Source organism: Chrysemys picta, chromosome 9, assembly GCF_011386835.1.
Source record: "Chrysemys picta bellii isolate R12L10 chromosome 9, ASM1138683v2, whole genome shotgun sequence".
Lineage (NCBI taxonomy): Eukaryota > Metazoa > Chordata > Testudines > Emydidae > Chrysemys > Chrysemys picta.
Genome location: NC_088799.1, coordinates 103,334,090 through 103,355,821, shown reverse-complemented (window position 1 = coordinate 103,355,821; position 21,732 = coordinate 103,334,090). Strand labels below are relative to the sequence as shown.

The 21,732-nt window shown below is 45.9% G+C and overlaps 1 protein-coding gene across 4 annotated transcripts in view; it reads left to right on the top strand.

Moving 5' to 3' along the window:
* HTR2C (5-hydroxytryptamine receptor 2C) overlaps positions 1–21,732 on the top strand; it is a 574,451-nt gene that overhangs the window by 248,334 nt on the left and 304,385 nt on the right. The window contains exon 1 of one of the 4 annotated variants that reach the window (XM_065556837.1): positions 802–911. The exons of the other annotated variants lie outside the window; for them this stretch is intronic. Coding sequence (XP_065412909.1) covers positions 870–911 — 42 coding nt within the window. The 5' untranslated portion in view covers positions 802–869. Of the gene's footprint in view, positions 1–801; positions 912–21,732 lie in introns of those variants that run through there. 4 annotated transcript variants of the gene reach the window in all.

Below are 21,732 nucleotides of genomic sequence, written 5' to 3'. Positions count from 1 at the left end.
CAACAAGAACAGACCCAGACATGGGGGGAGGCCACAGAAGTGGCCGGAAGCACAGTTTGCTGCTCAACAGCGGCAGCAGGAGCAGTTCCTGAAGCCAATGGGCTCCTGGGAGGCCAGCGGGTCCTGGAGAGGGGACCTCAGGCAGGCCTGGCCCTGAGCTGGTGTCGGTGAAGTTGGGCCCATAAACTGACCCTGAGGCATTTTTCCATATGTTTGAGTGAGTGGCCAGTGCTCCTGGCTGGGGGAGTTGAGGTGGGCCACCAGGATGGCCTTGAGCAGTGAGCAGTCTGGCTCATACTCTGAGGTAGAAGCTGCCATGTTAGCCCGCGGGGGATCGACTCCGGAGATGTTCCCTCGCCAGCTCCATGTCCAGCCATTCCCACGGGGAGCAGAGCACACCTGCGTGTACTGGCCCAGTTTTTGCTGGACCTTGCACCGGCCAGGAGGGAGCAACAACTGGTCTGGGGTGAAGGACGCGAATGATGAGTCGCAGCCCTTGGTGCTGGAGGACGAGATGATGGCGCTTCGCACTGAAATCCCCCTACGGAGCTGGGCATGGTAGAGAAGGATGAGACACTGGAGACCTGGAGGGCGAGGTGCCCACCCGAAGAGGGTGAAGACTGTGCCCTGGTGAGGGAATAGACTCTAGAACTTGTTGCGGTGTGGGAGCTGTGTCACAGGGTGGGTTGTGGCTTTAAGGGCTAGGGATCAAGCAGCCCTGTTCCATTATCAGAACCAGCTGGGCGGAAGGCAGGTGGTCCCTATAAAGGCTGAGACAGGGAGCTCAGCTGGAGCAGAGGGGCAGGTGGCAGTTTTTTGTTTGAACTGATAACCCTGCCCTGAGGGAAGGGCCTGACAGAAACTTGGGCATGGGATTTTTCTTCAGCCTGCCACATTGTGGTTTCAGGGAGGTGAGTCATCAGCGTAATTCTGTATTAACTTCTAGAAGATGGTCTTTAAACAACATACAGAAAGACTGCTTTCCTGTTCAGTTTGGTAGGGTTTTTCCATAAGGTCCTGGGGCATGGAAGAGAATTTTGCCTGTTGTTTATTGTCTTTTTTTTTTTTAAATGATGGATTTTCTTTCTCAGTTTAAAACAATGACTATATTTACATGACTTACGTCTATTCTCTTCTAAGTCTATGTCATTATTTGATTTGAAATAACTTTCCACCAAATATCTCTGCCCCGCTATCCTGTACAGAAGATGCCATCCATAAGTTCTTGCAGCGGTTTTTACCTCACGTTAAATAAATTATAGCAAACCAGTGTGAGAAACAAAAAACACAGAAGTGACGTAGTAGTAGCAGAGTGGTACCTTACCCTTTGAGAAACCCATTTGGATGGCAGTTGTGGTGTGTAGTAATCCTGTGTCTGTCCTGTCTCAGTCACATGCCTGGTCAAAAGATGTAGCAAACAGACATATGGGACTGAAATATGTAGGTGCCAAAGCCCCTTGAATACAGTTTCTGTAGGACCCCATTATGGATGACCCATTTGCTCCCATTCCTGAGGGATAGTTAATTAAACAGCAGAAAGATACGGGGTCTTTTTGGTTTTCTGTTTTGTTTTTTACTTCCAATTACATAGCTGATCCCATCAAATCTTGTGGGGTAACTTAAAATGACATCTTAAATGGTACAAGACACACAGAATAAGATAAAACTAGTCTCAGTCTGGACTCTAGGAACCAGTTTCCCAATCATCGTGGACTGAGTGTCCAATAAAAACCACGAATCATTTCTACCCTGATGCCTACGGCTTTCATCACTTAGTGCCTGGCACATCCACAGCTTCACATGCCATGATCTAAGACTCCGTATAGATGAGCCCGCAGAGTAAGCAACACGACAGAGCGATGGTTTTGTTTGTGTGGTGTTGGCTGTGTTCAAGACCATCTCATTGGTACACAGGGCCACGGGGTGACTGTGCCTTTGAGGAGGACCCTATCTTGTGTGATACACCCCCCTTTTGGCATCTGTGCCAATCTCTCTTGCCCAGTTTTTAAAAGCCCAAGTGTCTCAGGAGTGAGTGGAAAGGTGTTTTGAGTGACACTGTGGCCTTGTGTTCATTCCCTTTCCTTCTCCTTTGGGGATTACCCCACTGCTGTGTTTCATCTCTTTGCAGTTCAAAATATTGTTTTTTTTTCATTGTATTTTAATCACCTTTTCTCCAGCTGCACAGCAGCTCATGGAGGAGAGCGGCGTTTAGTAACCAAAATGTTCACACTGTTATAATTATAACTAAGCAGAACAATACTGAGGCATAATTTACAGTGAGCTTTTCCTATACATAGCTGGGGAGTTGTTGGATCTCAGGTTTACAAATGCAGTGACCCTGATAATGATTCTACTTCAGTGTTTCATATGGGAACAGTTTCTGGTGGGACAGTCCGTTTCCACCTGGCAATCGGCTCCAGTGTCTTGCAGGTCGGGAGTGTAACTTACAGACTGGTCTCATTACAACTTGCAGGGAAATTTATTGCGTCTTTTTCCATGTGGTCAGCATGTTTGTCCTGGTCTGTCTTCCAGGGAGCTGAGACAAAACAGGTCTCCAATAGCTGACAGTGTGTGGGTGTGTGCTAGACAGATGGATTGGCCTTGGTTTTATCCCTATGAAAGCAGAGACTCATGGGGCTTAGGTGCCAGATCAGAATCGCAGAGGGTCTTTCACCCGGTTCCTCTCCTCCTCCAGCCCCGGCGGGGCTGTGTAGCAATTTCCCTCAGCTGCTGGATCAGGGAGTAGCTGGCAGGTCTCTTCACTACAGAACTGGGTCAGGTGTGTTCTCGGGCACTGCTGTGGTGATCCCGTTACTGTGGAGGAGCCGGGAGTTATCTTCATGGGGAGTGGCAGGAGGTCCCTAGTGAGTCTCGGCCACCCGCCAGCGCACTGTACCTCTTGTTCGGCCAGCGCCTGCGTGGGGCAGTGTGTTCAGAGCCAGGTAGGGAAGAAACTCCGGGACCTTGGAATTGCCTCCAACGAGCAGTAGCAGAATAGGCTCCGGAGCAAGCCCTGTTGTTTAATGAACAAGAGACTACGGACCAAATTCTCTAGTCCCGCAGGCCGCTCTGTGTTTATGCAGTGCAAAGTGGTTGTAAGCCAGCTGGGAATTTGCAGTGGGGACTCTCCTGGTGGCATTACCCACCCACCTGCATGTTGGACAGGCTGGGCATGGCCCCAACCCTCCACTGGCATAAGGGGCCTTGTGCCAGCCGTGTAAATTAGAGCAGGACCCCACTTACACAGGGGCCAGGGTCTCTGATAGGGAGGGTGCAGAAGTGGAGCCTGCAGGGAGAGAGAACGTAGCTTCTCAATCTCTCTGTTGCTCCTGATTCAGAGTTTAAGGTCAGAAGGGACCATTAGATCATCTCATCGGACTTGCTGTGAAACACAGGCCACCAAGTTCCACCCTGTATTGAGCCCAATCACGTTTGTGTTTGACTGAATCATAAATGCCACCACATCCCTGGGGAGTTCATGCCAGTGGTTAATCTCGCTCACTGCTCGGTGTGCCTTTATTTCCTGCCTGGTCCCCTTGCAGTACCAGTGTTGCCTGCTCTCCCCCATCCTCGGCAATTCAACCTTCTGCCCACATCTCACGGGGCTGGGTGGCTGCTGGCTCTGTAGCAACACAGCTGGAGGTGTCCTACCAGGGACATCCTCTTTCCCCGTCCGACCACAGCTGGAGCTGTTCTACCAGCATCCTTCCTCCCCCCATCCTCCAACCACAGCTGGAGCTGTTCTACCAGGGACTTCCACTGCCCCCATCCCCACCACTACAGCATCCTCTAGCGATGCCTTGGCTGGGGGAGGGAGATGGGAGTTATGCAGAAAAGAAAACACAGCCAGGACTTGTTACCCTGCCCAGATCAGGTCCAGGGAACTGGAGGGGGTGGTGTGCATCCCATTGGCCCACTCTCTCTCCACCCCATCCCCTGGCACAGACCCCCTACCCTGTGTAGATTCCAGGGGCGAGGGTGGGATGGGGTGATTACACTTCCATATGTGACACGAGTGTGAGATCAGCATGTGGCTCCCCTGCCTTGCACGGTGTCTAGCTTCTGCCCAGATGTGGCGGTGTGCTCACAATAATGGTGATGCATTAAGGTCATGTCTTAAACCCATGGCCTTTACACTCTGAATATATTTCTGAAGTAACCCCTATCCCAGCACTGTGCCCCCAGAGTCTGTGTGCCCTGCTGGGTGATGGGCAGTATTACCTTATCCCAAGCAGTGGAAGGGTTTCAAGGAGAGGCCAGAGAAGCTGAGACATTCTAGACTCTGGAACTGAAAGTCTTAATGTGATGGCCGCCATCTTGGCTGGCTCACTGGGGTTTGAGGCCTCCAGAGTGAAACATGTGAATCTGTCCGCCTTGAGCTCAAGAGGCTCAGCTCTCTAGCCTGGGTGGTAACAGACCCATGTTCTCTGGCTGGGCACAGAGGGGACCTGTAATAAACACTGACTGGTGGGTTGTTACAGAAACACTTTAAAGTCTGTGCTGGTTTTTCCCCAGAGTTCTCTGGATGCCGCTTTCCTCTCTGCTGTTTGTGTCCCGCCCTGAAGGATGGGGATAGCGGGTTATGACAAGTATCAGAGGGGTAGCTGTGTTAGTCTGAATCTGTAATAAGCAACAGAGGGTCCTGTGGCACCTTTGAGACTAACAGAAGTATTGGGAGCATAAGCTTTCGTGGGTAAGAACCTCACTTCTTCAGATGCAAGACGAGATTACGGGTTATGACAAGAGCACCGGCTGGGGAGGTGGGTTCAGAAAGACTGAATTGAAATGAAAAACGATATTGTCTTGTTGGTATCTCTCATCACCATCGTTTGTTTGGGTAGGGCCAGTCCTCTCCTATCGCTAAAGCACCCATTGCAACTTGCCTGTAAAGTCTCATGGTTCTGTGCCTCTGAGTCACTTCTGCACTCTCTGTGATTGGGTTTCTCTCAATCATATCGGTCACTGTATGTAGCTCTTAATAGCTCTCCGCTTTGCCCACATCTGTGTGTGCCCATCTAATTGGTTCCGTGTGGCTGTGGGGATCAATACTTTTTTGACAGAGAGACAAGAATTTGTTGAACCACAACACCTCAGCATGCAAATCAGCTGCTTTACCAGAAGCCAGTCTGCTGTTTCTAATGTCATCCCACGGATGACTTCAGAAAAATGGATTTTAAATTGATTCATCATTTCCACGGGACTTGGCTCATTAGAGATTGGCCCAAACCAGAGCTGCCCTCCCCTGGATTCTGGGGAAAGTTTAGAAGTGGATTCAAACTCCATTTCTTGTGCTTATCTCCGTATAAACAAATGGCATGCCATCCCCGTGCTGACCACAATGAGCAGTAAAGTGAGTTCACTCTGCACTCCCATGGAGTCCCCTGAGGCCTAACGAATGTGCCCCGCAGTCTGTCCTGACGCTGCAAACACCAGCCAGAGTTAGATTTGGGAGCCGTCTGCTGGTGCCCATGACCAATTGCCATCTCGCGGCTCCAGCAGCGGTGTATTGAGCTTAACAAAGAGATTCAGCCATCGGCCATGCAAATGGAACGTCATTGACTTAAATGAGCCAAGTGCTACCTTTGGTTTTAGGTGGGGGCCTCCCATTGAAACGAGTGGGAACTTGTCAGGACACAACCGCAATTTAGCACTCACCTGCCATGATGGCTAGGTAGCCATCAGAGTGTCTGCTGATTACACGCCTCTTAATTGTCTCTCTGTTCCCTGGTGTGGCCCCTTTCCCTCCCAGGTTGGCTTGTTGTATGTTTATATTGTAAGTTTATTGAAGTAGGGGCAGTTTTCTCATTATGTCTGTACGGGGCCAAGCAACCTGGCTATGTCTACACAGGCTGCGGCAGCAAGTCTCCTAGCCTGGGTCTACGGGGTCATGAGGTTCACGCGAGTGCTCTAAAAATAGCTGTGTGCGCAGCACTTTGCTGTTGTGACTCCTGCTCTCCAGCCCGAGTTACAACACCAACGTGCTGTCTACTCAGCTGTTTTTTGAGCACGAGCACAAGCCCTGCAAGGCCAAGTCTATCGACCCGGTCTGAGATGCTCGCGCTCATGGGCTGTGTAGATGCACTCTATGGGGCTCTCGTCTCTGATTAGGGCCTCTAAGAGCTACCGTAATAAAAATCACAGCATTTGGCCCTTGATCAATGCCAAGGAACAGAGAGAGAGAGAGTGTGTGTGTGTGTGGGGGGGGGAATTCACTGTGAAATGTTCATATCATCCGGTAGCGAATGGAAGACCAGGGAGAGCCACACCTGATGGGTAGCTTTTCAAGAAGTAATAGGAGGAGGATGGAACATGAATTTCAAATGAAAAGAAATGGTAGTAAAGAAGATATGGTGAAGTCAGATAAATCTAGAATTGTGTTTCAAAAGGTAAGGCAGCTGCTAAAGGAAAGAGAAATGAAGGGGGATTTCAATGCCAGAAACAACATGCAGTAGCATTTGTAGAGTCTGCGCAAGACCCTGAGTTCCTCTTTCATCATTTTTCTTATGAAGAGCAATGTCAAACTTATAAGAAAAACCACAAAAAAAAGCTCCTCAAATGCTTGGAAGCATTAAGGGGAAAATGAAGAAACAAGAACATTTCTGTAGCACTGAACAAAAACTAGAATGAAGAAATTGACAGGGAGAAAATAAGTCTAACAATGGGAATATTTTATGTAGTGATATGTTTTAGTATGGCACATGGCCTCTTCTCTTAACAGTACAAAGTCTCTTCTTGTATCCCTGTTGTTTGGACAGCAGTGTAGCAAGTATCAAGTAGTAGAAAATCGCTTAGGAACTGAACGTGTGAATTGCAAAGTGGTGCGGTGCCATGTTGCACATCTGGGTAGCAGAAACATTTCTAGAAAGGAAGTGAAATTCAAAGAAGCATCTTTGAGCATTGTAACTTCAGAACGATGTTAGGTTAGTAACATGGGTTCCCATTTGTTAAATACTAGTTTTCAAGAAATAGATGGCATAGAAGATTAGAGGTGGAAGAGACCTCAGGAGGTCATCTAGTCCAACCCCCTGCTCAAAGCAGGACCAATCCCCCAATAAATCATGGGAGGGAGGGATAGCTCAGTGGTTTTGAGCATTGGCCTGCTAAACACAGGGTTGTGAGTTCAATCCTTGAGGGGGCCACTTAAGGATCTGGGGCAAAATCAGTACTTGGTCCTGCTAGTGAAGGCAGGGGGCTGGACTCAATGACCTTTCAAGGCCCCTTCCAGTTCTAAGAGATAGGATATCTCCATTAATTTTAAATCATTAAAAAGGGGATAGAGAATAGGACTGAAAATATATTATTGCCCTTATATAAATTGCTGGTATGCCCACATCTCGAATACTGCGTACAGATGTGGTCTCCTCATCTGAAAAAAGATATACTGGCACTAGAAAAGGTTCAGAAAAGGGCAACTAAAATGATTAGGGGTTTGAAACGGGTCGCATATGAGGAGAGATTAAAGAGGCTTTGACTCTTCAGCTTGGAAAAGAGGAGACTAAGGGGGGATATGATAGAGGTATATAAAATCATGAGTGATGTGGAGAAAGTGGATAAGGAAAGGTTATTTACTTATTTCCATAATACAAGAACTAGGGGTCACCAAATGAAATTAATAGGCAGCAGGTTTAAAACAAATACAAGGAAGTTCTTCTTCACGCAGCGCACAGTCAACTTGTGGAACTCCTTACCTGAGGAGGTTGTGAAGGCTAGGACTATAACAGCGTTTAAAAGAGAACTGGATAAATTCATGGTGGTTAAGTCTGTTAATGGATATTAGCCAGAATGGGTAAGGAAGGGTGTCCCTAGCCTTTCTTTGTCAGAGGATGGAGATGGATGGCAGGAGAGAGATCACTTGATCATTGCCTGTTAGGTCCACTCCCTCTGGGGCACCTGGCATTGGCCACTGTCGGTAGACAGGATACTGGGCTAGATGGACCTTTGGTCTGACCCAGTATGGCTGTTCTTATGTTCTTATCCCAGCCAGGGCTTTGGCAAGCTGGGCCTTAAAAACCTCTAAGGAAGGAGATTCCACCACCTGCCTAGGTAACGCCTTCCAATGCTTCACCACCCTCCTAGTGACAAAGTTTTTCCTAATATTCAACCTGGACCTCCCCCACTGCAACTTGAGACCATTGCTCCTTGTTCTGTCATCAGCTACCACTGAGAACAGCCGAGCTCCATTCTCTTTGGACCCCCACTTCAGGTAGTTGAAGGCTGCTATCAAATCCCCCCTCATTCTTCTCTTCTGGAGAAGCCCCGTTCCCTCAGCCTCTCCTCTGCCCAGCTCTCTAATCATTTTCGTTGCCCTCTACTGGACTTTCTCCAATTTGTCTAAATCCCTTCTGTAGTCGGGGGGGGGAGGGGGGGGACCAAAACTGGATGCAATACTACCGATGTGGCCTCACTGGTGCCGAATAATCACTTCCCTTGATCTGGCAATGCTCCTACTAATACAGCCCAATATGCCGTTGGCCTTCTTGGCACCAATGGCACACTGCTGACTCATATCCAGCTTCTCATCCACTGTAATCCCCAGGTCCTTTTCCGGAGAACTGCCGCTTAGCGAGTCAGTCCCCAGCCTGTAGCGGTGCATGGGATTCTTCCATCCTAAGTGCAGGACTCTGCACTTGTCCTTGTTGAACCTCATCAGGTTTCTTTTGGCCCAATCCTCTAATTTGTCTAGGTCCCTCTGGACCCTATCCCTACCTTCCAGCATATCTACCTCTCCCCTCAGTTTAGTGTCATCTACGAACTTGCTGAGGGTGCAATCCATCCCATCATCCAGATCATTAATGAAGATGTTAAACAAAACCGGCCCCAGGACCAACCTCCACTTGATACCGGCTGCCAACTAGGCATCGAGCCGTTGATCATTACCCATTGAGCCCGACGATCTAGCCAGCTTTCTATCCACCTTATAGTCCATTCATCCAGCCCATACTTCTTTAACTTTCTGGCAAGAATACTAAGGAAGTCCGTATCAAAAGCTTTGCTAAAGTCAAGAGATATCTCATCCACTGCTTTTCCCATGTCCACAGGCAGGCAGATAAATTCTCAAATAAGTACAGTAGACGCATAAAGGGAAAAATTCACCCCTGTGCAGAGGGACCCAGCTGTGACGGGGAGTGTACCTTGCACAGGCTCTGAAATGGTTAATGTGGGCCTGACAGGCCAGTGAGGCTATCTGCTGCAGCTGGAGGGTGGGCCAGGCTTAATTCAAGATGAGTCCCAGCTGGGAGAGGAGCTGGGTGGTGAGTTTTAACAGAGGACGTTTGGAGCAGAAGGAGGCTTCAGGGAGAAACTTGACCCTCACTCAGTGGGACTGGAGTGGTGAGACTGGGGAGAGTTCGCTCTGGGATCCTGTCCTGATTAGAGACATCTGGCAGGAGGCCAGGAGAGACATAGCAGCCACCGGTGTAGAGCAGACTCCGGTGGGAAACCCTGACCAAAGGACAGGAACTGGACCTCCAAGGAGAGACCCTGGCAGGCGTTGAGTCGGGGACCAGAGCAGGGGAAAGTTGAGAGGGGAATAAGGTCAAGCCCCAGGAGGGCAACGGTGGGTTTACATCTCTGTTTTATGGTTTGGGAGTTTGTCAGGGGATCCCAGGGGAGGGTCCTGAGAGAAGGATGAACCTAGCTAGGTTGTGGGGGAGTTGGATTTGTCTTGCGTGCCCCCAAGTTTCACCTCACTTAAAAACTACATGCTTACAGAATCAGACATAAAAAAATAAGTGTCACAGCATACTAGTATTGAAAAATGGCTAACTTTCTCATTGTTACCATATAATTATAAAACAAGTCAATTGAAATATAAATCTTGTACTTACATTTCACTGTATAGTATATAGAGCAGTGTAAACACGTCATTGTCTGGATGAAATTTTAGTTTGTACTGACTTCCCTAGTGCTTTTTATGTCGCCTGTTGTAAAACTAGGCAAATATCTAGATGAGTTGATGTACCCCGTGGCAGAGCTCTGCATACCCACCAGAGGTACATGTACCCCTGGTTGAGAACCACTGCTCCAGTCCATTTCCTGCCAATTTGTGAGTACTACATTGATTTGCTAGTGCTTTGTCCACTCGCGGTTTAAATCGGGAGATTATTTCACCATTTCGCTTGGGAGACTTGCCTTGAGATCAAGGTGACTTTCCTGGTATTCAGCCTGAATCTTCCTTGTATTAATTTTATCTCATTTCTTCCACCTCTTTTGTATCCTAAATCTCTCTCCATTCTCTCTACATAAACTCTTCAAACATTGCTAAGTCTGCACCGAGAGATGCTTAGCCCATATCGATGTGCTTTGCGTTCTTCCTGTACTAATCTCTCCAGGCCTGGGATGATTATTGTTGTTTTAAACACACAGCGAACAGTGTTCAGATATCTAGCGTGATAGAGACAAAGAGCGCGAAGGGACAGGTGGTGAGTTGTGGCTGCTGTCCCTCTTTGGCTGAGGGTTTCACATGTCGTGTTACTTTTGTTACCCTGTTTGACCTGCTTCACCTTTTGCTTGTCTGCCCCATTTACTAATGATGTCTTGTCTGTAAGATTGACAGCTCTTTGGGTTGGGATTGTCTGACACATGGCACAAAGGGGGCCTGCTTGTGTGTAGGGCACGAGCCCTTGGCTGGTCTGTAGGTGCTGCCGCAATTGAAATGTTTAATCACAAGGAAAATGTCTAAGAGCAGTCGTGGGGAGTAGAGGAGATAAAGCTCCGCCCTGCACTCCCGAGAGCCACTGCCTATGCTGAGAGCATTATCTTAGTCACCGAGCGGGGAGAGAGACAAGCAAGATAAGTGCGGTGTTTGTGGACAAACCGGGCCTGCGAAGCTTCCTGAGGGAGTGGAGGAATCGAACATAGACACATAGAAGAATCCAACCAAAGGGAGTTTGATTTGAGGAGCCAGGGAAGTGGTTTGTATTCAGGTGTCAAACTAGCTGGGGGAGAAACCAGCCAAATGCCAAAGTGTTGGATTTAATAGTTTGACATTCTGAAAAATGTGAGTGACAAATGAAATGAAAGGAGCAATGCTGGTTTCTTGGGGCACCTGAGGTAAAGGTCTGTCAGACGTCACAATGCTAGAAATGGACTAAGGATTAGTAGCTGTCACAATGAAAAACTCCAAATTGGAGAGGGTTAGTGTACAGATGAATATGAGAACCTCCCATGCTAAGTGAGACTTTACAGTTACGCACAGGATCACGAAACTATCCAGCTCATGGTTTTACACTGCCACCCATCCCTGTAGTATTGAAGCACCTTCCCAATTAACTTCAAATGAGCCCCGTAGACCTCAGTGCTAAAGCAAAAGTGTCTTTATGGTGCTCTGCACACAACTAGCAGTTCAGCTTGAAATAAGTGATAAGTGCTGAAAGGTCAAATGCCTGATCTCCTCCTCTGTACCAGTAATTTGGTCTGGGTTGGTTGGTTTGACTCAGAAGCAGGACAGAGAGACAGTGAGGCAGCCTGAAAAATAGTTTATATAAAAATCTGAAATAAACACTGGGAGCCATAAACTCTTGTAAAGTAATTCGAAAGGCGCTTTCCTGTGCTCTGCAGAATCAGGTCCCGAATGGTCGAAGAGGCATTACTAATCTGTAAATGGATTTGGATGGATGGCTAGAGTTCTGCACATATATTAAAAACAGCAAAATGGACATTTGAATCTTAAGCTCATAGTATTTGTGCATGCAACATTTTCACTTATCTGTGCACTTCAATTGTATTCCAGTATAAAGTATGCATATACATTTAAATGCTAATTTTCAGGGGGAATGGAGTAGAAAAGTATGCATTAAATTTTTGAGCATTTGCTTATGGAATCTGTTCAGTAGCATTTATCTTACTTTGCATGTAATCCCCAGGTCCTTTTCTGAGGAACTGCCGCTTAGCCAGTTGGGATTGGAAAAATGGATATGTCTGTCAAGAATTGTAGCCTCACTTGTAGCCCACCTACAGGGATAAGTGCAGCCATTTTCCGACTAGTATGCCATGAAACTGGCAGGCACCAGTGCCATCTATTTGGACTCTGTTCTTGTCAGGTCTTTTGAGCGAAGCAGAGCTGGGCCTCACTGAATAAAACCTACTGTAGATGCTGAAGGGAATGGTGATAGTGAGATGGCATTCTCCTCTGTCAGGAAACAACCAATGCCTCAGTATGGCAATAGAAACACCATGGCGACATTGGGGATCACCCATAATGATTAAACTCTTGACGTTTTCCTAAATGCCCTAGCCAACTTCTATTTGGGCAGTTACATGCCGGGTGAAGTTCCAGCTGGATGAGGTATTTCTTAACTTCCTGTTAGTGCGTTTATCTCATTTAACACCGCTTCTGCATTGCAGGAACCCCTAAGAACAGTTTGGCTTAGAGAGAAAGCTTAGGGAAAGGTCTGTGTTCTGTTGTGTTAGATACGAGGATGGCCACACCCAGGAGGAAGGTGTTTCTGACTTGATGAAGGCCAATGGGACCTGCTGGGTGCTCAGGACCTTTGCAAATCAGATCACTTTTTACGTGCATTAATTGAGTAAATAAATGTTCATGATAAGTTGATGTATTATTATTTAGTATATATTTTGATTTATAAATATAAAATTCAATGTATACATTATATTTGTGTATTCTGTATAATCCTATTGAGTGAGAGTGTCCGTATACACCCATGAAATCCTACAGGATAGTGTATGTGCAAACAGGAATTATTTTGGGGCAGTTCTGTGGTCTGTGTTATACTGGAGGTCAGACTAGATGATCTCACAATAGTCCCTTCTGGCCTTGGAGTCTGAGTATATCTGTAAAGTTTTCTTTGGAAGAAAAAGACTCTATAAATCTGTTGTTGCTATAATAGTGTCACATTGCAACAACTGGAGGCCATTATTTTTTTTAGAAATAAGGTCGGTCACAATGAACAACATGTGCCTTATGCTGCAGCGAAATGATGCAGAAATTGTTTTGTGAGAAATAGCACCAAGCTACAACTGGAAGCAAGATGAGGACTCCTAAGGGACAGCACAGAGAGCTAGAAGAATGAGCAGCTAGTGCTTCCAGGCAGCCAAGTGGGAACTGCGGAGAGGGTTAATATGACACAACAGGAGTGAGGGTGAAATCACACACAGAAAATGAAGATCATTTTTACAAGTATGTGTTGCTGCTTGTGAGTTGCTAGTTTAGAGATGAGCCTTCGCTTTAAGAAGGGTTGCGAATCTGATATCGCTAATGGACACACTGACTTTCTTGACAGACCATGGCTATGATGTCACTTATTCTATTCTGTTGTACCTCACCATTTGTCATCTTTATTTCATATACTTGGTTCTAAAACTATGTGGAAATATCACAGTGGAATTACAAAGAAGTCATGATTCCTGAGTCCTATGCGTTTTAAACAAAAATGTTCTCTTAGTTGTCTGTTGCTTTGGTCACCGTTTTGAATTACTTTGTGTGACTTCAGAATCATTGGAATTCTGTCTGTGTTAACAATTTTCTGAAAAAAAGCCAAATTTAAGCTTAAAAATGTGGAGGGTAGGGGTGGTGCAGAGGGGCAGGTGGAGATCAACAGAACAAAAGGTCCTTGTAGAAAACCATTTTTTTTTTTTAATATGGAGATATACCTTTCTCATAGAACTGGAAGGGACCTTGAAAGGTCATTGAGTCCAGCCCCCTGCCTTCACCAGCAGGACCAAGTACTGATTTTGCCCCAGATCCCTAAGTGGCCCCCTCAAGGATTGAACTCACAACCCTGGGTTTAGCAGGCCAATGCTCAAACCACTGAGCTATCCCTCCTCCATCATGAAATACTGTAGTTCCTTTAAAACTCAATAGCATATTGTACAACCTTAGTTATGGATGCAAAACCAGTTATTGTTTTGTTGGGGCACAGTCTTGAAATGTGCTTCTGGGCATTTTGACCTGCTAATATTTTAGTTTCTCTCTTTCAAGAAGGAGAGGGAGGGAGGTATTTGGGGTGGTAATATTGAAATACGACCCACATTTATAACAAATGCTGCACTAGCAGCACAGCAAAGAGGGAGAAACTGGCAATCTGGTATAGAAAGATTTAGATGCTTTCTGAGTACTAAAGCCGATAGAACACCAATTGAGTTCCATGCAGTAGAAAAGCTAGCATGTCTGAGGACAAAGAACAAAACCCAGGAAGTATCAACTAAAATAAAAAGTGCCCATAGTAGAAATATCTCAATTTGTGTGTCTTAGGTACCACTGTAATGAAATCCAAATTAAATGCTGGACTGTGTGACTAGAGACTGTCTGAAAATCCTGATTGGGGATTACAGAGAGACTATTGCATTTGCACAATTCCCGGCGTAATACCATATTTCTGGGTGTGACTCATTCAGAGCTGTGGAGAATACGTATCAGGTGGAGGACTGGAAGCACACTGATGAAAAGTCAGACTCCTACGGTAATAAGTGCTTCATGGGATCTGAGGAGTCATTGGGCCCTTCAGGGATTAGCTGATCCCCATGTGGGTTTCACCTGCTCACTGGCCAAATCCAGGAGTTTGTGGGAATCACTCAGAGGTTGCTAAGGAGTAAAGGATTTGGGCTGCTGGGACTCCACTATAGAGTAACTCCTGGCAAGGTCATGCTCCCAGCATGACCAACCAACGCTGGCTCCTAATGTCTCCATTTGGCTGGGAACCATCAACGGGGAGGCGTGCCGAGTCAAGGGGTTGGGCTGGGGTGAGAAGGACCCAGCATGGATCCCAGAGAAGTTCCTACAGGAGAGTGGCACTGGTGGATGAGAAGAGACAGCAGAATATACGTATCTGAGAAGCCAGTGGGGGAAAAGGGCAGGGGGCTTTGGCACTTGGCAGAGGGCCCTGGTGAGGTATAGGGGGAGAGCAGGTGGAAGAAATGTGGGAGGCGAGTTGTGGTTACTGCTAAGGGGTGAGGGAGGGAATGGGAAAGACTAAATGTGTGATTACTTTTTACCTGTCTCCACCAATAAGTAAACTTGTTCTTGCCGTATCTCCTCAGGTATTTCTGTCCGTTTTTGCAATACACCTCACAGGGAGTGAGCTCTTTTACCTGTGTCCTATTGACCAAGATGGGGAAGGTGGAGAGGGGGATTCTCGGTTCCAGATCCTCTTTGGCCTCCTCTCTTTTGAGGTTGCAGGTGCCTTTTCTCCTTGGAGATGGGCTGAGTAAACCTTCATCATATGCAAAGCAGATTTCGTAACAAGGACAAGGTTTAGTAAAAACAGGAAATGGCGTAAAAACAAAAAAACTTGTTCTCATAGCCAGATTTACATTTCCCTTGAGCTAAGGTAAAGGAGGTTCTTCGTGAATTTAGATGCTAAAATGTAAGAAGTTTCTACTGAGCATGCGTGAACTGTGATTCTTCACCCACCCCCATGGCTTGTAAAGTGGCCATATTTGGGCAGATTTTCTTGGAGATGGCAACAGGCACATCCTGGGCACAAAGGTCACCCCTTTGTCCAACTTCAAATCCCTGCTCCAAAGCCCGGAGGAGCTAGAGCTGTGCAAACAAACAGCCACCAGACATCTTTTACCTGGGCAGAACAGCAAATTTACCCCCACCCTCATTCTTGGAAATGGCTACATTGTTCTGGCTGAAGTTTAAAATAATAATAATTCAGCCTGGGGCAGACACCCAGCATGGAGAACTCCGTCCAAAGTGTTCAAGTTTGGCAAGGTTATAAGCAACTGAAAACAGGGCCTTAATAAAGGGAAGTGTCTGGCAACTTTAATAACAGGAGATGCTACCAGCCCCGCCCCCCACCCCGAATAAAAACAAGGAAAGCAAAGGTGATTCTAGATAAAGAATAATATTGACTTACTGTGCGCAGTGTAGAACAATCAGATTCAAGATCCCAGTTTGGCCCATTACATGCATGTGCCTTAGTTGAGAGATTCATATGTGGGCTGGGGTCTGGACATGTAATTCCCTCTAATGTTTGGGGAGATTTTCAGTTTTCAACAGACTGTATCTCACTAGGTTAACTCCTGTGCAGACCGTTGCACATAATAATACATTACAAGTCTTTCAGTGGTTGCCAATTCTGTTTAACTCCAGGGCAGCCACAGTCTCCACAAAACTGAAGGACTGCGTCTCTGCATTGGGCTTCTTGGCAATTACCGGTTAAGTTGTGGGTTTATGTTGTTGCAGGTTCTTTCCGGATGTAAAAACCAAGTAACTAGTTAAACTGCAGTTCCTTTATTAGCTCCCAAAGCAAAGTTCTTTAGAGCATGACACTATCACAGAAAGAGAGGCTATTAGCAGTGCAGAGTTGGAAGAGTTTAACTGCAGGCATAGGAAATTGTTGACTGACTGACTGGAGACAGGCTTGGCTATCTCTAGAGCCTGTTCTGTGTGTGTGTGTGTGTGTGGGGGGGGGGGAGAGAGTTCATTCTCTAATTCCGTCTCGCAGGGCTGTCAGCTCTAGCCTGCCTTTACCTGAATCTTCAGAATTCCTCTCACGCAGCGGCCTGTGAAAATTGAACTTCTGGAAATAAGATAGAACTCAGCCTTTGAGATGTAACCTCTGGCCAGGGGTCGCAATGGTGGGAAGGTGTAAGTCCCTCATTCAGCGTCCCCTGGGATGTTTAGGTGTCAACACCCAACTCTCCCTGACCCAGCTGGTACATCCAATAAAACTCCCAACAGCCCCAGAATCAGTCCCTTCAGATTTTTCTGTATTGAACATAACAGTCCATTGTCACCTCAACGCCACTGTGACAGGATGCTGGGTAAGGCCACTGTGACAGGATGCTGGGTAAGGCGTGCTTAACCAGGCCCCTGCCATGCCAGCCCCCATGAAGGGGAGTAGATGGGAGCTGGCTGAATAGGCCTATACCTGCCTGGCAACTAGCAGGTGGTGGAATCTCCTTCTTTGGAGGTTTTTAAGGCCCAGCTTGACAAAGCCCTGGCTGGGATGATTTAGCTGGGGATGGGTCCTGCTTTGAGCAGGGGGTTGGACTAGATACCTCCTGAGGTCCCTTCCAACCCTGATATTCTATGAAACAGCTACAAATAAAGTGCACTGGTGATTGCATCAACCTGAGGCGTCCCTGACTGGTTTGTGAGGGCAGCAGGGGCAGAAGTAAGAGGGGCCCAGCTGCGCCTTGCTACAGCCACACAATTTTTATAGACTTCATAGTCCCTTCCTGTGCCCAGGGCCTACTGCCAGGCCTCCCCTTCTCCTGCTTTTTGCTCTCTGCCCTGGCTTCCCATGAAATAGAACTCAGTTCAAGCACTCTGTCCCGATACTCAGAACCCTTAATGAGATTGGCCCTAGCTACCCCTTTCTCTCCAAAACCATTTTCCTCCCGCTCCCACCCAGAAGTGCTGTGTGCCACCTGAACAGTTGAATCAATGGGGGAGACTCGCCAATGGGGGAGACAGAGCTGGATCATGGAATTCACTCCTGCAAGAGACTTTGGATGCCACCCACTTTCAGAACCAACTACATGCAAAACCGCTACCCGTTGAGTGTGTTTTGGTTTTGTTTACCGTGGAGTGTCTTGATAAGTTCTTCACATACACGCAACCCAATCACTATAAACTAGTCCAGCGCTTTCTCCAACAGACTGGGCAGGAAGAGGGGGTTATTATTTCTCTTTTTAAATATTTGGAGTGTGCTTGGGTACTATGGTGATGAGGGCCTTAGTATTTATTTAATACTTAAATTGTAGTAGCACCTAAAAGCCTCCATCAGGTTGGCTCCACTGTGCGAGGCATTCTGCAAATGCATAATAAATGCTGTACATCAATAGATGACTGTAACAGACCGTCATAGAAAATGTAAAGAAGTCCTTTATAAATGTAGTTTTCAGGGACTAGAAAACCTGGCTTTTTCTCCAGGTGACTTCTACCCATGCATTAGTCAGAAGGCTTGTGTAATCAATTGGTGCTTACTAGCACTATTTCCATGGTACTTTCATCTGTATTCATTTAGGAATATTAAAGTTTGAAAGTAAAATCTAATATAAACATGGAACTGTCTGATCAGGCTTAACTATTTAAAAAAAAGTCTTTTATTAATGTACCCATATGGGGCAGGAATGACTTAAGGATTAAACTAGACAGAGGTGTGGGATGGATTACAAAACATACAAAGGTAAATGGTAGTTTCCAGATGAGAACCCCAGCTGCAGGGAGAGTGATTCTGAGCTCACTAGCAGTGGTATGACTCGAGTAAATCCACTGAAGTCAGCGGTTTTCTATCAGGCTAAAACTGGTGTAAGTAAGGCGAGAATCGGGGTTCACACCCCTTCCACACAGAATTGTGTGAAGCTGTGCAGACAATTGCACTTCCACATTCTTTTCCCTCCTTTGTGTCTTTAGGCTGGATCCTACTTCTAGTGAAGTAAATGGCTGAAGGATCAAGCTTTTTGGGCCTGATTCTGATTATCTGACTTGCTGCACCCAACCTGAGAGTGAGAACTCAGTTTTTCTCCAACAATCTTCTCTGGTGCATATCAGAAGTGTCTTCATTGAGATAAACAAAATTATTACACTGCTGTCAAATTGGTGTGAGATCAGAATCAGGCTCTTTCTCCTGGTTTGTATAACTAGGGGTCTAAAGAATAAGACCAGTTACTGCTAAAATCAGCTCCATTTGGGATGCCATATTAGATTGTGAGAGGACGTAACCAATCGTCTGCCACAGGAGCTCCTGTTGGTTGTGCAGATGTGGATGATGAAGGAATTACAATAAAAGGTAATGGCAGGAGATGCTAGTTGACCAAAAAGGAACTTGCCGCCATTTTAGAAATCTGAAAATGATAGTTAGCCAGCTCTTTAACTAACCCCAATTTCCCCAGGGTTATGAGCACTATGTCTGGAAAAGAAAGTGTTGGCATTGGGTGATGAAATCGAAACATGGAAAGATTATGAAATGTTGGCGATCACTGCAGAAGTAAAGTTGGGACTTCTGAAATCTTACCCACAGGCAAAATTGAGGGGTAAATGTGCCAAAATTGCAGCTTTTTGTGGTTCTTGTTTTAATACAATAGACATAAAAGTTTACTTAAAATTAAGTAAAAAGAATGAAGAATGCTCTGGGTGGGATTTTCAAAAGCACTTAGAGTTGGCTTAACTGCTCTCTTTGAAGTCCAGGTCCCTGTCTGTTTCTACCTAAAAAGCAACAGAGAGTCCTGTGGCACCTTTAAGACTAACAGATGTATTGGAGCATAAGCTTTCGTGGGTGAATGCCCACTCCGTCATTGCGTCCGATGAAGTGGGCATTCACCCACGAAAGCTTAGGCTCCAATACATCTGTTAGTCTTAAAGGTGCCACAGGACCCTCTGTTGCTTTTTACAGATCCAGACGAACACGGCTACCCCTCTGATGTTTTTACCTAGTATTTTATCTTTTTAATTGTTTTACTTGTTCAGGGTTTTTTTTGCCTGCATGCTTTTTTTTTCTTGGTGCGATAGTTTACTTATGAAATGTAATCTGCCTTTTTCGTAAAAGAGCCCAGGCACTTACTGCACCATCTCACTAAACAGAGACACAAAGGCTACACAAAAATCCCTGAACACTTAGTGCCTGAAATAAAATCCCCTTTAAGGCTCAGTTCTCACCCTGTGCTGCCTCTGCACCACTATGGGTGGGTAAGCACAGAGATGGCAAGGAGATCAGAAATCCTCCCCAAAATGTCTTGGCTTACCGTCTGTTTTAGCACACTCTGTAGAAACAATTCTCTCTGCTTATGTTGAGGTGTAATCTGTCACATATTACGCAGTTCAAGTAGTCACTCTTCTTAAAATGATATACAGGTAGGAACCGTCAGTTTCACAGTAAAAATGATATAATTGCTTACAATTGTAACCTAGAGCCAGATGACTCAGATTTGCACTTGTTCATCTTAAAAGGAAAAACACCGTTTACCAAAGTAAATCTTTACTTTGTTGTTGGTCTGATTAACTGTCTTTAGTTTGTCCATCAAACTAATATGGTGGGTGGGGATGTCAGCAGTTGTTGCTGGCAACTTGTTTAGTTACCAAATGACAGGGTTCCTTAGACTGTCAACTCCATGGAGCAGGGGCCATTCCTTCCCTAACGCCTGGAGAGCACTCAGTATGCTATGAGTGGTGCCAGCAACTAACAGTAATAATTATCGGCTAGTCAGCATTCCCTCTTCGTATCTATAGATCCGAGGTTAAATTCTGCTCTTCTGACCAAGAGGAGTTTGCATTTTTCTTCTTCCATAAAGCAGACTTTGACCCCAAGGATATTAAATTTAAAAGATGAGATAAACAGGTTCAAAATATTAAGGCCTGTTTTGGCCACATTCTGCTCATAGCTGCAGTGGTGTAAATCTGGAATAGCTCTGTTGCGTCTCTAACAAGGCACTCCCATAAGCTAAGATTCAGTTCGTGTTTCGGAATGGACCCTGCTGTGCTTCCTCAATGTAAATCCAAACTAGCGTCAATTGATTTACACCTGTGTAATAGGGCTGATTTGGGGTCAAGTGGGGCTGTGATCTGAAGCCAGCTTCTGACGTTACAAATAATGAATTAAATAAATAGTTATTAATATTTCCAGTTTGATAAGAGCAGCAAAAAATTAACTGCTATAAAAAGCTGAGTTAGAAGATTAGAACAAATCAGACGCCATAATAAACACATCAAGCCGGCGGACAGATGTCTTAGGCCTCTGCAGTGCAGTGGCATGAGTTAGGGATGGGAAAGCAGCCTCAAGTGAATGGCGCTTTCCCCACTGGATGGATGCCACCCACTTTACCAAGGATTTAAACTGACTCAACAAGTCCTTGATCTGGTTGGTTGGTAGATCAGACCTTTAACATTCTTTTAGGGTAAAGACCAACATTTCATGACACTCTCATTTTGATACATCTCTTCCCTGTTTGCCTGGATAATTTTCTTAGCTTCCTTCATCTCTTTTCTATATTTCTTAGTTTTTCGGAGTGAGAAGGTATTGGTAGGAATTCTTAGCTGTAAATGCCTTTAGCCAGCTGTCAGTTCTCTCTCTGGACCCAACTTTCCCATGTATCCATGTCCTGCATTTTGAGGTTTAAACTGGCACAAACATTCCTCTGCTGACTTGGGTTTCCAAATAGGGGATGTGCGTATGCCGGTGAGGCACACGCGGAGCTCAGAGACTGTGAGGATAGACTAGACTAGACTAGAAAATTGTGCCCTCTTTCTTGCTCTCCAAAAGCTCAAATTCTGCTCAACTTGCTTCAGCATTCAGGGATGGATCTGAAGTCAGTGCACAGGGGTCGTTAGCGTTAATGGGCCTTTGGATTAGCAGCTTAAAGCGGGACAATATAAGGCACGTGGAGGTGCTGCCAATTCTGCCATGCTCGGTTTTTCATTTTGGGTGAGAATTTAGAAAAATAATTCCTCATTGAACTTTCTAGTCTCCCTTTATTTAACTATTGCAGAGTAATAACACCTCTGCCTCGTTGCAAGAGATCCATTTTGCTTTCTTGTACTCAGCCTTCATGGCAATTTAAGGTCAGCCACTGTTCACTGAAGTGTTTCTATTTACTGCGTTCTCCTGCTATCAGTGTGCAGGATCGCTTTGTTCTGGTACATCTCTGGCAGCTACCCTAGCTAGTTTCTGCCTCTGTAGATAGTTATTAATTTGGGTGTCTCTTTCTTTCAACCTTTTCCCACTTGCTGAAACATTGCTAATGCAAGACTGCCAGTATAGTACCTTTCCCCTCCGTCTCCTTCTGCATGTCTAATGTTACTCCCTGAGCCTTCTATACAATAGA